Source organism: Chlorocebus sabaeus, chromosome 5 (assembly GCF_047675955.1).
Source record: "Chlorocebus sabaeus isolate Y175 chromosome 5, mChlSab1.0.hap1, whole genome shotgun sequence".
In the NCBI taxonomy this organism is placed as follows: domain Eukaryota; kingdom Metazoa; phylum Chordata; class Mammalia; order Primates; family Cercopithecidae; genus Chlorocebus; species Chlorocebus sabaeus.
In genome coordinates this window covers 22,572,329-22,587,602 of record NC_132908.1, presented here as the reverse complement: position 1 = coordinate 22,587,602, position 15,274 = coordinate 22,572,329, and the positions used below count along the sequence as shown (strand labels likewise).

General features: G+C 43.3%; 2 protein-coding genes across 8 annotated transcripts in view; one reads left to right on the top strand and one right to left on the bottom strand.

Moving 5' to 3' along the window:
* LOC103229952 (uncharacterized) overlaps positions 1–8,388 on the top strand; it is a 28,329-nt gene extending 19,941 nt beyond the window's left edge. The window contains 3 exon segments of the mRNA XM_073015688.1: positions 4,553–4,915; positions 4,917–5,082; positions 5,085–8,388. Of these exon segments, the coding sequence (XP_072871789.1) occupies positions 4,553–4,915; positions 4,917–5,082; positions 5,085–5,237 (682 nt within the window). The 3' untranslated portion in view covers positions 5,238–8,388.
* TNRC6A (trinucleotide repeat containing adaptor 6A) overlaps positions 1–15,274 on the bottom strand; it is a 213,948-nt gene that overhangs the window by 159,892 nt on the left and 38,782 nt on the right. The window lies entirely within an intron of this gene.

The following is a 15,274-nucleotide window of genomic DNA, read 5'->3' as shown; positions in this document are numbered from 1 at the left end:
ATAATTACCTCTTCTCAGAGGGGGCGGGAAAGGCAGGGCAAGAAGTAGGCCCTACAGCAGAGCATCTCTGCTGCATCTAATTATTCCGGTGGCCAATGCCAGGTGGAAAGCACGGCCTTGGTGATAAAAATGGAGGCAAGCATGATGCCACTTTCAGACTGCTTAAGTAGTTCAGAGGCACAGAAGCCCAGAGGGGGAAGTGCAGTAGAGCCGAGGGACGGGTCCAGATCATGAAGGCTTTGTAAATTGCACTTATTCACTGAGTAAAGTGCAAGCACTGAAATATACATATATATATATATATGTATGTATTTATTTATTTATTTTTTCTTTTCTTTTCTTTCTTTTTTTTTTGAGATGGAGTTTTGCTCTTGTGGCCCAGGCTGGAGTGCAATGGTGCGATCTTGGCTTGGCGCAATCTTGGCTCACCGTAACCCCCACCTCCTGGGTTCAAGCGATTCTCCTGCCTCAGCCTCCCAAGTAGCTGGGATTATAGGCATGTGCCATCATGCCTGGCTAATTTTTGTATTTTTCGTAGAGATGGGGTTTCACCATGTTGGTCAGGCTGGTCTTGAACTCCCGACCTCAGGTGATACATCAGCCTTGGCCTCCCAAAGTGCTGGGATTACAGGCATGAGCCACCACACCCAGCCTATATATGTAATGTTTTAAGACACAGGGTCTTGCTCTGTTGCCATGACTGGAGTGCAGTGGTGCAATCCTAGCTCCCTGCAGCCTCAAACTTCTGGGCCCAAGAGATTCTCCTGCCTCAGCCTTCTGAGTACCTGGGTCTATGGGCATGTGCCATCACGCCCAGCTAACTAAAAAAATTTTCTTGGTATGTTGCCCAGGTTGATCTCGAACTCCTGGCCTTAAGTGGTCCTCCTGCCTCAGCCTCCCAAAGTGCTGGGATTAAAGGTGTGAGCTACCATGCCCAGCCTACTGAAATATATTAAACAGTGGAATGACGTGACAGCAATAATAGCTATCATTAGTAGTGCACTATGCACTCACCAGTCATTGAATCTTCATAACAACTCTGGGGTAGGTAATACCATCCCTGTTCTACAGATGAGAAAACTGAGGCTTAATGAGGTTCAGTAGTTTTCCCAAATGTGGTAGACTGACGACAATTCTCCTCTCCTCCCTATCTGTGACAGTGCGGTCACTTTGCTAAGTGACTTTGCAGTTACTCTTACTAAGAGAGAAATCCGTTGTCCTGCCCACTGGCCTTGTGATCTACTCGGACCACAATAGTGCAGCAGATGGCATGATGGGTCAGTTCCAAGTCTGGGCCTCAAGAGGCCTCATCAGTTTCCTGGGAATTCTTTGGGAACCCTGTTGTTGCCATGTGCACAGGGCCAGGCCTGTCTTCTGCAGAATGAGAGGAGTCCATTTGTTCCAGCTGAGGCCCAGGCATGGGACAGAGCCCAGCCAAGACCAGCAGAGCCACCACTCCAGCCTGCAGCTGATCACAGATACATTAGAAAGTCCAGATGAGACCAGAATACTCACTCCCACTGACCAATGGGCTTATAAGCGGTAAAGAGTGGTGTTCTTTTTATTTTTATTTATTTATTTGAGATGGAGTCTTGCTCTGTCACCCAGGCTGGAGTTCTGTGGCGCGATCTCGGCTCACTGTAACTTCCACCTCCTGGGTTCAAACAATTCTCCTGTTTCAGCCTCCTGAGTAGCTGGAACTACAGGCGCATGCCACCATGCCCTGCTAAGTTTTGTGTTTTTAGTAGAGATGGTGTTTCGTCATATTGACGAGGCTGATCTCGAACTCCTGATCTCAAATGATCCACCTGCCTCAGCCTCCCAAAATGCTGGGATTACAGGTGTGAGCCACCGCACCCAGCCAAGAGTGGTGTTCTTTTAAGCAATTAAGTTTTGGAGTGACTTCAGTTAGTAAAAGCTAATTAGACAACCAAGATAAGCCAGTGAGTAAATGTTGGAGTTGAGATTTGTTCCAGCTGTCACCACTGCCCCTGCCATATATACATATATATACTTTTTTTTTTTTTCTGAGACAGGGTCTTGCTCTGTCATCTGGGCTGGAGTGCAGTGGTGTGATCATAGCTCACTGGCAGCTCCGAGGTTCAAGTGATCTTCCCACCTACTACTGAGTAGCTGGGACCACAGGCACGTGTCACTATGTCCATCTAATTTTTAAAGTTTTGTAGAGATAGAGTCTTGCTATGCTGCTCAGGCTGGTCTCAAACTCCTGACTTTAAGCCATCCTTCCACCTCAGCTTCCCAAAGTGCTGAGATTATAGGCGTAATCCACCGCTCCTGGCCCATTTATTCTCTTGAACATCATTTCTCACAAACACTCAGAAGGTTTCCCATTTATGTTGGTATGTACCATTTCTTCAGTACAACCACTCACAACTTTCCACTGAAAAGGAACTGCAGTCAGTTGCCCCGCACCACCACCAACACCTCACAAAGTATGATCGATATACTAGCAGAACATAGATAGACGAGTTGCAGGGAAAGATTTGTCCCTGCAAGCAAATTTTCCACAAGTGACACCTTCAATAATTCTTGCAAGGCAGCAGTTCTCAACCAGAGGTGATTTTGACCAGCTAGGGGACATTGACAATGTCTGGAGACATTTTTTATTGTCAAAACTGGGAAGGGAGTGCTACCAGCCTATAGTGGGTTAAAGGCCAGGGATATTGCCAAAGAAACATCCTACAGTGTACCAAACAGCCTCTCAGAACAAAGAATTATCCTACTGAAAACGTCAATAGCGCTGAGGTTGAGAAACTATTTTAAGGTAATATGGAACAAGGCTATTGTTAAGACTGTGAAGAAAACACCTTTGAGCAGTGGGTCTTGACCCTGGTTACATATTAGATTTACCCAATGAATTAGAAAGCAATGAAAACCTAATGCTCTGCCCCGATTCTCTGAGTCTTTGATTCAACTGGGATGGGGCCATTTACCAATTCTCTCCAGGCTGAATGTGGTGGCTCATGCCTGTAATCCCAGCGCTTTAGGAGACAAAGGCAGGAAGATTGTTTGAGGTCAGGAGTTTAAGACCAGCCTGGACAACATAGCAAGATCCCGTCTCTATAAGAAAAATTAAAAAGAAAAAATTAGCCAGGTTTAAAAACATGTGCTTGTAGTCCCAGCTACTCAGGAGGCTGAGGTGGGAGGACGGCTTGAGCCCAGGAGTTCAAGGCTGCAGTGAGCTATGATTGCATGCACCACTGCACTCCAGCCTGGGCAACAGAGTGAGACCTTGTCTCTAAAATAAATAAGTAAGTAAGTAAATAAATAAATAAATAAGTTAGTTTGTCCTTCCTCCTCATCAGATCAGCCTCTTCCACTTCAAATCTTGCCCCTTTGATGTCAGAATCTGGCTGCAACCATCCTCGTGATCCTGCAGAGCCTCGTACCTTACTTCTCCTGGCTTCTGTCTGTTGTCACTTCTGTTCTCCACCACTCTTGCCTCAATCAAACACTTTTTCTCTGATGCAAAACTACCTGCTCACAGATTTCCGTAAGAACTTCATTTACAGAAAGCGTTTTGGGACTTCTTATAGTTTTTTTTTTTTTTTTTTTTTGTGGTGTGTGTGTGTGAGATTTGGGGATTACTGCAAGGCACCCTATACACAAGCGTCTTCTGATATCTCCCTACTTTATTTTTTTATTTTATTATTTGGAGGCAGGGTCGCACTCTGTCCCCCACACTGGAGTGCAGTGGCACGATCTCAGTTCACTGCAATCTCTGTCTCCAAGGTAAAAAGATTCTCCTGCCTCAGCCTCCCGAATAGCTGGGATCACAGGTGAGCGCCACCATGCTCAGCTAATTTTTGTATTTTTAGTAGAGACGGGGTTTTGCCATGTTGGCCAGGCTGGTCTCGAACTCCTGACTTCAGGTGATCTACCCGCCTCCGCTTCCACCTCCCAAAGCGCTGGGATTACAGGTGTGAGCCACCACCCCCAGGCTCCTTACCTTCATTTCCCCTTCTCTTCTGTTCACTACAGGGTTAACTCAAGAGCCTTGGGATGGTTAAACCCTGCACATCTCAGAGGAGGGACTGGCCCTTCACCTGTTCCTGTAAGATAACTGCTAACGGCTTAAAATATTCTGCCTGATAAGAAGACTTCTGTATATCTGGGGCCTTGGGCCATGCCAGATAGTTGATACTAACAACATGATTTATGGTGGGTGCCCGGAGTCATGCTGTATCAGCCTGACCTCTGGAGGGGCTGGATACTGGGTAACTCATCCCCAATAAAAGCCATGGATACTATGGCTCAGGTGAGTTTCCCTGGTTGGCGATGTTTTGCGTGTGTTGTCACACATCAATGCTGGGAGAATTAAGCACTGCACACGTGACTCTCTAGGAGGGGACATCTGGAAGCTCCTGCCTGGATTCTGTCCTGAGCACCTTTTTCCTTTGCTTGTTTTATTTATCTATTTATCTATTTTTGAGATGGAGTCTCGCTCTGTCGCCAAAGTTGCAGTGCAGAGGCTGGATCTCAGCTCACTGCAACCTCCACCTCCCACGTTCAAGTGATTCTCCTGCTTCAGCCTCCCAAGGAGCTGGGATTACAGGTGCCAGCCACCATGCCTGGCTAATTTTTGTATTTTAGTAGAGATGAGTTTTTGCCATGTTGGCCAGGCTGGTCTTGAACTCCTGAGCTCAAGTGACGAGGCTGCTGGCCTCGACCTCCCAAAGTGCTGGGATTCCAGGCATGAGCCACCGCGCCTGGCCCCTTTGCCGATTTTTAATCCATATCCTTCCACTGTAGTAAGTTGTAACTGTGAATACAACGGCTTTTTTGAGTTCTGCGAGTCTTTGCAGCAAATCGTCAAACCTGAGCGTGTCTTGGGGACTCCCCGACGCATCTTCCCACTCCCTCTTCTCTCTTCTTGCTTCCTCTGGAGTAAACTAAGAGGCCCCTGCTTGCCTTTTGCAAGGCAGTTCTGAACACACTGAGATCATTTGTGATCTCATATCCTCTTCTAAGCAATTCATCAAGAAATTTCTTTCAAATAAACCCAGTGCTCTTCATGGAGGTGATGCTGGTGAAAATGACTTTCTCCAGCTTATTACATATGTTTGCAGAAGCTCCTGTTTAAGAGTTTGAGCACGTATGTGTGTATGCCTATACACCAGCACATACATGCATGCTCACAGCTGTCATGCCTTCACCAGAACCAGGACGAGGAGTTACTCTTGCCAGAATTGAAGAATCATTTCCACATATTGTAAGGCCAGAGAAAGTACGATGAAAAATACACCTGCTAGCATGTCTATGTGTGGCCTCCCTTCACTACCTGCTCGCACTGCTAATGGCCCTGTAGATTCCACTGCATGGATTTATAATTTTCTAAACCATTTCCCCTAATGTTGGATACTTGGGTTATTTCCAACATTTTTACTTTTCCAAATAAGGCACCCAAAATGATTCTTGCAGAGTAATCATTAGGCTCTTCTATAATTATCTAATTATCCCTTTTTTTTTTTTTTTTTTTTTCTGAGACAGGGTCTTGCTCTGACACCCAGGCTGGAGTACAGTGACACGATCATGGCTCACTGCAGCCTCGACGTCCCACGCTCAAGTGATTCCACAGTCTCAGCCTCCTGTGTAGCTGGGATCACAGATGTGCGCCACCATGCCTGGCTAACTTTCTGTGCTTTTTATAGAGACGGGGAATTTTTTGTATTTTTTTTATAGAGACGATGTCTCACCATGTTGCCCAGGCTGTTCTGGAACTTCTGGACTCCAGTAATCCTCCCGCCTCAGCCTCCCAAGGTGCTGAGACTACGGGCGTGAGCCACCGTGCCCAGCCATATAATTATCTGAAGATAAATTTCTATACATGGAATTTCTGAATTAAAAAGCACAGATTTTTGTTTGTTGGTTGCTTGGTTTTTAGAGGCAGTATCTCACTCCATTGCCCAGGCTGGAGTGCAGTGGTGCAATCATAGCTCAATGCACCCTTGAATTCCTGGGCTCTAAGAGTCTTCCTTCCTCAGCCTCCCAAGCAGCTAGGACTACAGAGTACATACGTTTTTAAGATCTTTGATAGATTATACCTTTTGGGGACTGTATCAGTTAAAAACTCTACCAGTACTGTAGAAACATGATCGTGTCTCTGTTTCCTTGCCACACTGGGCATAAATTACTCGCTCCATTAATGAGTTAATTGCACCATCAATAAGAGTATGGTAAAGTGTGACACATTTACACTACAGAATATCATGCTGTAAAGAATAAGGTTGTAGGCCAGGTGAGGTGGCTCACACCTGTAATCCCAGCACTTTGGGAGGCCGAGGCAGGCGGATCATGAAGTCAAGAGATCGAGACCACCCTGGCCAACATGTTGAAACCCTGTCTCTACTAAAAATACAAAAATTAGCTGGGCGTAGTGGCAGGTGCCTGTAATTCCAGCTACTTGGGAGGCTGAGCCAGGAGAATCGCTTGAACCTGGGAGGTAGAGGTTGCAGTGAGCCGAGATGGCGCCACTGCACTCCAGACTGGGGACAGAGTGAGACTCTGTCTCAAACAAAACAAAACAAAACAAAACAAAACAAAGCAATTTAAAAAGAAAGACTTCTAGGTGAGGCAAAAAAGGCAAAACCTGACTTTGGTTGAAAACAAAAAAATATGCCATACAGTTTCTTAGGAAAACTGAAATTAAAAGTATAAGCAAAGACATACCTTATTCAGTGATACCATGAACTTGAGAGACTCAGAAGGGGAAGGGTGGGAGGGGGCTAAGGGTAAAAAACTGCACATTAGGTGCAATGTATACTCCTCCGTTAACAGGCGCACTAAAATCTCAGAATTCACCACTATATAATTCATCCACATAACAAAAAAACCACCTGTACCCCTAAAGCTATTGAAAGAATAATTTTTAAGAAGACATACCAGAAAAAGGTTAAGAAAAAGAAAGCTGAGGCCGGGCGCAGTGGCTCACGCCTGTAATCCCAGCACTTTGGGAGGCTGAGGTGGGCGGATCATGAGGTCAGGAGATCGAGACCATCCTGGCTAACACAGTGAAACCCCGTCTCTGCTAAAAATACAAAAAATTAGCTGGGCGTGGTGGCAGGTGCCTGTAGTCCCAGCTACTCAGGAGGCTGAGGCAGGAGAATGGCCTGAACCCAGGAGGCAGAGCTTGCAGTGAGCCGAGATTGTGCCACTGCACTCCAGCCTGGGCAACAGAGCAAGACTCCGTCTAAAAAAAAAAAAAAAAAATTGATTTAATTAATGTAGGAGCAAACTCTTTGGGGTGAGTTCGTTAGAGTAAAATAAATAATTGAAAAGTCAACTAATCAGGGGGGGAAAAAAAGGAAGAAAGCTCAAAAACATGACATTAGAAACAGGGTGGGTGGGGCTCTGTGGCTCACATCTATAATTCCAGCACTTTGGGAGGCCGAGGTAGATCGCTTGAGGTCAGGAGTTCCAGACCAGCCTGGCCAACATGGTGAAACCCTGTCTCTACTAAAAACACAAAGATTAGCTGGTTATGGTGGCACGTGCCTGTAATCCCAGCTACTTGGGAGGCAGAGGCAGGAGAATTGCTTGAATTGGGGAGCCAGAGATTGCAGTGGACCGAGACTGCACCACTGCACCCCAGTCTGGGCGACAGAGTGAGTGAGACTCTGCCTCAAAAACAAACAAGCAAACAAAAAAGAAACAGGGTGGAGGAAATAACATAACAAAGAGGAAATGAAATGACTTTGTATCTTGCAAACTGTGCAATTAAATTTGAAAATCTGAATGAAGTAGATTATTTTCTAGAAAAACGTAACTAATTGTCCACAGTTTTAGAACTCTAAAATAACAGTAAGCAGAAACAAAACCGTGAATGTTAACCAGCTTCCCACCCCAAATCCACCACACCAGACCCACAGGAGTTTTAGATAAAGTCTTCCAAATAGCCAAGAAATAAGCAATTCTGCTTCTATATAAATTGTATCCAGGCATGGAGAAATAAAAGATGCTCATACTTTTTGTCAAAGCCACATCAAAACCTGAAAATCATGTCACAAAGAACAACTATATATAAACAAAACTCACTTATGAATATCTTATCTTAAATAAGATATTACCAAAGAAAATCCAGCATATTTTAGGAATGTAGGAAACGCTGTTTTAGGAAATATACCAGTAAGCAACACTCACCATATAACTTGGCTTTAAAAAAAAATGCCATAGAATTATCTCAAAAATGTAATGTTATTAGCATAGAATTGACAAAATATTCTCTTACAGCTTTCTAAGTCTCCACTGTATTTTTGGCTAAACTCCCTTTTTTATTTCCTTTTTTTTTCTTTTTTTCTTTCTCTGTCACCCAAGCTGGAGTGCAGTGGCACGATCTCGGCTCACTGCAACCTCTGCATCCTGGGTTCAAACGATTCTCCTGCCTCAGCCTTCCAAATAGCTGGGATTACAGGTGCGCGCCATCATGCCTGGTTAATTTTTGTATTTTTAATGGAGTCGGGGTTTCACCCTGTTGGCCAGGCTGGTCTTGAACTCCTGACCTGAAGTGATCCACCCGCCTCGGCCTCCCAAAGTGCTGGGATTATAGGCATGAGCCGCCATTCCCTGCCTTTATTTCCAAATTTTGAAATATGTGCTCTGTTTTCTTTGATAAGTCTCTCTAGAGGTTTGCTGTTTTTTGGGGGGCGGGGGGATAGGGGCTCACCGTGTCACCCAGGCCGTAGTGCAGTAGTGTGATCATCGGTCACTGCAGTGTTGACCTCCCAGGCTCAATCAATCCTCCTGCCTCAGTCTCCCAAGTAAGTAGCTGGGACCACAGGCGTGCACCACCATGCCTGGCTAATTTTTGTATTTTTTGTAGTAGACAGCGTCTTGTTATGTTACCTTGATCTCCAACTTCCGGGGTCAAGTGATTCTTTTGCCTTGGCCTCCCAAAGCGCTGGGATTACAGGCATAAGCCATCACTCCCCGCCTCTCTAGAGTTTTATTTTATTGATCTTATCAAAGACACAGGTCATGGTTTTCTTTAGCATTTATTTATATTATTTGTTTCAGTAATGTCTGCTCTTATTATGTTTGATTCTGTCTACTTGCTACTTTGGGTCATTTTGTTCTTTTTCATACTTCTTTTATGTGAAACATTTTATTTTTAAAATCCTTTCTTAATAAAAATACTTAAAATAACAATTTGGCCTCTGATTACAGAGTTGTTTGCATCTTACCAGTTTTGAAAGACAGAGTTCCTGTGTTATTTTGTACATAAACAGAAACTGCCATTTGAATTTCCTCTTTCCCCCAAAATAATTTCTATAAATGATTTTTGAAAGTTCTAAATATTTTGTTTTTTTGTTAACCTGATGTTATTTATTTATAGTTTGTTTTTTATCAGATAATTTGACTTGTACAATTTCTGCCTTTGGAATTTTTTAAAGTTTTTATTTGGCCTGATATATTATCATTTTAAATATATGTTCTATGTATTTTTGAAAAGCGTACGTATTTCATTTTCTCTTTTTTTTTTTTTTTTTTTTTGAGATGGAGTCTCACTCTGTTGCCCAGGCTAGAGTGCAGTGGCATAATCTCGGCTCACTGCAACCTCTGCCTCCTGAGTTCAAGCAATTCTCCTGCCTTAGCCTTCTGTGTAGCTGGGATTACAGGCACGCACCACCATGCCCGGCTAATTTTTTTTTTTTTTTTTGTATTTTCAGTAGAGATGGGGTTTTGCCATGTTGGCCAGGCTGGTTTTGAACTCCTGACCTCAGGTGATCCACCTGCCTTGGCCTCCCAAAGTGCGGGGATGATAGGCCTAAGCCACTGCACCCGGCCTCATTTTTCTTTCCTTTTCTTTTCCTTTCTTTTCTTTTTCTTCCTTTCCTTTCTTTCTTTCTTTCTTTTTTTTTTCCCAAGTTCTTGTTCTGTCACCCAGGCTAGAGTGCAGTGGTAGTGCATGGCTCACTGCAGCCTCCATTTCCCAGGCTCAAGTGATCCTCCCACCTCAGCCTCCCGAGTAGCTGGGACCACAGGCACTCACCACTGTGCCTGGCTAATTTTTTAAAGTTTTTGTAAAGACAAGGGTCTCCCTATGTTGCCCAGGTTGGTCTCAGACTCCTGTCCTCAAGTGATCCTCCTGCCTTGGCCTCTCAAAGTGTTGGGATTACAGGCATGAGCCATGGCACCAGGCCTATGTTTCTTTCTGTTATTTAAATCCTGTTCTTTTGTATTTTGTTCTGTCTGAATGAGAATAGTTTGTTAATCTTTAGCTCAATTTTAGTTTTGTCAACAATTCTTATATTTCTACGGAAATAATTACTCTTTTTTTGAGACGGAATTTCACTCTTGTTGCCCAGGCTGGAGTGCAGTGGCACGATCTTGGCTCACTGCAACCTCTGCCTCCCAGGTTCAAGCGATTCTTTTACTCCAGCCTCCCGAGTAACTGAGATTACAGGCATGTGCCACCATGCCTGGCTAACTTTTCTATTTTTAGTAGAGATGGGGTTTCACCATGTTGGCCAGGATGGTCTCGAACTCCTGACCTCAGGTGATCCACCTGCCTTGGCTTCCCAAAGTGCTGGGATTACAGGCATGAGCCACCACGCTTGGCCAGGAATAACTCTTAAAAGACTTTTCTCCTTACTTAAGTCCTATAATAAAAATAAATGGTGATTAGAGTGAAAATACTTTAAAACCACAAAGCAGAATTTCATGTTTTTTGACAAAATATTTTTTTCTTTCTATCAGTGTGTTTTTCCCCCTTTTGCTTTGTTTTGTTTTGTTTTTGTGGTTTTTGAGACAGGATCTTGTTGTGTCACCCAGACTAGAGAGCAGTGGCACGATCACTTCTCACTATAGCCTCTACCTCCTGGGCTCAGGTGTTCCTCCCACCTCAGCCTCCCGAGTAGCTGGGAATACAGGCGTCTGCCACCATGCCTGGCTAAATTTTTATATTTTTTGTAGCGATGGGGTTTTGTCATGTTGTCCAGGCTAGTCTTGAACTCCTGGCTCAAGTGATCCACCCACCTTGGGCTCCCAAAGTGCTGGGATTACAAGCATGAGACACCGTGCTCAGCCTTTTCTTTACCTCATAGATGTTCATAAATGTTTTTATCTTTGGGGGAGATTATACCATTTACCGTGAAATTATATTCTGTCCAAAATGTTTTTGGTTATGTGTCTGATTTTGTCCAAAATTGGCGAGTTTTAGGTTAAAATTAGTAATTTAGTAAAATTGCTGAAATTTACGTTAAATTACAGGTGATTCTTTTTTGTTGTTACGTGTTTTTTTATTTTTTATTAATTTTTTTTTGAGAAGTCTCACTCTGTCGCCCAGGCTGGAGTGCAGTGACGTGATCTCATCTCATTGCAACCTCCGCCTCCTGGGTTTAAGTGATTCTCCTTCCTCAGCCTCCGGAGTAGCTGGGACTAAAGGTACATGCCACAGAAATTAGCACCACGCTCGGCTAATTTTTGTAGTTTTCAAGTATAGACGGGGTTTCACCATGTTGGTCAGACTGGTCTCAAACTCCTGATGTCAGGTGATCCGCCCTCCTTGGCCTCCCAAAGTGCTGGGATTACAGGCATGAGCCACCGTGCCTGGCCTACAGGTGATTCTTGTAGGGGCCATTATTAAAAATTTTCTGCAAATCATAAAGCTATATCAAGGTGTTGAGCTTAACCATTAAGCACAGTGTAATCATTCATTGAGCCTGTCCAGTTTGATTATGCATTCTGGCATTTTGTAAGCTGCTCTGCCTAGCAATGTATAGATTTATTTAATAGGTTAACATTGGCTAATAAGCCAAATGCAGTGGCTCACACATGTAATCCCAGCATTTTGGGAGTTCAAGGCAGGAGGATTGCTTGAGGCTAGGAATTTGAGACCAGCCAGGGTAACATATTGAGATCCCATTTCTGCAAAACATTAAAAAATCAGCTGGGTGTGGTGGCTATGCCTGTTGCCCCATCTACTTGGGAGGCTGAGGTGAAAGGATCACTTGAGCCTGGGAGGTGGATGCTGCAGTGGGCCATGATTGAGCCACTGCACTCTAGCCACAGAGAAAGTCTCTGCCCCTGCCAAAAAAAAAAAGGTAATAATTTTTTTCCCTAAGATCTCAGCTCAAAGTACTATCTCTTCAGAGAGGTCTTCAATCTAAAGTACAGTCCTTTAGTCTAAAGTATCACCTTAACTAGGCTTTTGTTTGTTTGTTTTTGTGATAGAGTCTCGCTCTGTCACTCCAGGTTGGAATGCAGTGGTGCCATCTCGGCTCACTGCAACCCGCACATCCTGGGATCAAGTGATTCTCGTGCCTCAGCCTCCCAAGTAGCTGGGATTACAGGTGTGCACCACCATGCCTGCCTAATTTTTGTATTTTTAGTAGAGACGAGGTTTCATCATGTTGGCCAGGCTGGTCTCGAACTCCTGACATCAGGTGATCTGCCCCCCTCAGCCTCCCAAAGTGCTGGGATTACAGGCATGAGCCACCGCACCTGGCCGTTAATAGAAGCATTTTTTAAAATTAGTATTACTGTTCTATTTCCTTTGTATTTCTGATGTATTTTAGATCACCCCCACTTTTTTCCCCTTAATGCTTTTGATTCACTGTGCATTAGGCTTGTCTCTTGGAAACAGGACGTAGCTAGATTTTAAAAATCTATTCCGAAGGGCTTTGTTTTCCACAGGGCTTGCTGTCCTTTTATTTTTGTTATCTCAGGTCTCATCATTGTCATCGTGGTTGTCTTCTCAGAGGTGAACGCTCCCTTGTTTATTTTTTCTTCCTGTCATTTGCAATGTGAATCACGCTGTCTTTGTCGGGGTTATGGTTCTACTGCTTTATAGATTTGTTCATTCCAGTTTTCTTCTCAGACACACGTCTTCTGCTTAGATAGTTCAGAGTTCCCATAAGCCTGTCTTAGAAAAAGGCTGTGGTCTTAGGGAAGCGGAATGCAATTTCAATTTAGAAAATGGTTGGAAGCGAATGCTCCCAAGAAGCTCCAATTTCAGGGTGCTTTTAAACAAAGTTCAAGAGAATTCTCAGGCCTCTCTGCTGATTGAATTCTCTTCCTTGGCTAATCTGTTTACTCAGTCAATGTCAGATAGTGCAAGAGTAATTTTGAGTTTGGGATAAGGATTAAATGTTCAATCCACGTCCTGTTGTCCCTGAGGTAAACTTGCTCTACACGGAGGTAGAGAACTAGCACTAGGCATTTAAAACGGGGTTTCTGTAATGGAATGAAGGGCACGTTGAGGATCCCAAAACACTCCTAGATCTTTCCCCCTCTTATTCCATCTTTCGTAGGTTGTTTGGGTCCAGTTGCCTAATAATTACCACTTAATCAGCATATGTATTTATGGGATAAAGGAAGAACACCAAAGAAAAGAACAGTGATTATGAAAACAAGTGCTGTAAGAACAATTGGTGTGCTGGAAAATGTTGCGGTCAGTGGGTTGGATGCGAGTCGGTGCTGAGGTCTGGAGGATTTAACGTAATAGCAGCTTGGGATGGGTAACCTGGATATTAGCCAAAACACTGGTGGAGAAAAGCCTCCTAAATTAGTTTTGATTACTAGCACTTCCCAGTTTCAGTTTACAGAAAGGCCACCATATAATTTCTGTATCTTCTTTTTGGAGAATTACTTTTGACATTTGCATTAAATATTACGCCATGGGATAACACTTATCTAGCCACCATATAATCTGGATTGCAGTGAATTCTACTTAATTGACTTTTTGTTCATCTTTTCATTTTGATTAACAGTTTCCTTTCTTAAGTTCTTTTATGCTAAATTAATTTTAATAATATGAGTAATACATACATGCATGCTTCTTATTAAATCCAAGTTCATCTAAGTTCCCTCTCTCCAAGTTCTTTTATTCTAAATTAACTTTAATTATATGAGTAATACATACATGCATTCTTCTTATTAAATCCAAGTTCATCTAAGTTCCCTCTCTCCTTTCATAGAGGCACAGAGAGAACCACTCTATGGTATCTTTCTGTGTCTCTATCTATCTATAATCAAAAAGTTAAAAAAAATATACATATATATATTTTTTTTTTTAGAGAGGGGATCTTTCTATGTTGCCCAGACTGGTCTCAAACTCCTGACCTCAAGCGATCCTCCCTTGGGAGCCGTCACACCTGGCATCTATCACCAATTTTTAAAATGACATCACATTGTACAACTTTCTCTTTTCCTCCCCACCTAGTAATATGACTTAGCAATCTAACCATGTGCCTATTTTTATTTTATTTTATTTTTTATTTTTAAATTCCTTTTTCTTTTATTAAGATGGAGGGGGGTCTCACTATGTTGGCCTGGATGGTCTCGAACTCCTGGGCTCAAATGATCTTCCGAATGCGGCCTCCCAAAATGCTGGGATTACAGGGGTGAGTCGCTGCACCAATGTGTCTATTTTATGTTTTTTTTTTTTTTTGAGATGGAGTTTTCCTCTTGTTGCCCAGGCTGGAGTGAAATGGCATGATCTCAGCTCACGGCAACCTCTGCCTCCCGGGTTCAGGTGATTCTCCTGCCTCAGCCTCCTGAATAGCTGGGATTACAGGCACGTGCCACCATGTGTGGCTGATTTTGTACTTTTAGTAGAGACAGGGTTTCTCCATGTTGGTCAGGCTGGTCTCAAACTCCCGACTTCAGGTGATCTGCCCAACTCAGCCTCCCAAATCTGTGTCTCACGCTGGGATTACAGGCGTGAGCCACGGCACCCAGCAAATGTGTCTATTTTGAACTGTGGCATACAATTCCTTAGAATAGATACACCACGATTTTTTTTTTTTTTTTTTTTTTGCTATACCCAGTTGGTGGATATGTGGGTTGTTCTCCTTAGTGACTATTATAAACAATGTTGCGGGAAACATCTTCCTACATACCTTCTGTGCACCGGGGCAGAGTTTCTTCAGAGAAGAAACTGAACAGTGGAATTGCGCAGACAATTTGTTGTTGTTTGATAGATCTGCACTGAGCTACACTGTTCAATCCAGTAGCCACTGGCCACGTGTGGTTAATGATCACTAGCAATGTAGCTAATGTGAATGGGGAGCTCAACTTTTTACGTTTCCTTAATTTTTAAAATTTTAAAACCAAACCAGTATAAAATATTTTTCTATTAAGTTCAATTTTGCTTTGGTAGGATTACACTTCTCTCTCCTAAGTGCATCACATAAAATATTCTTATATTGCCAGTGCACATGCCAGGCGTGTGTGTGTTTTCTCAGATCGTGTGTGAACCTATCACTCATCTAATAGGTGTCAATTCATTTGGTTTGAATCCTCTTTCTTTCTT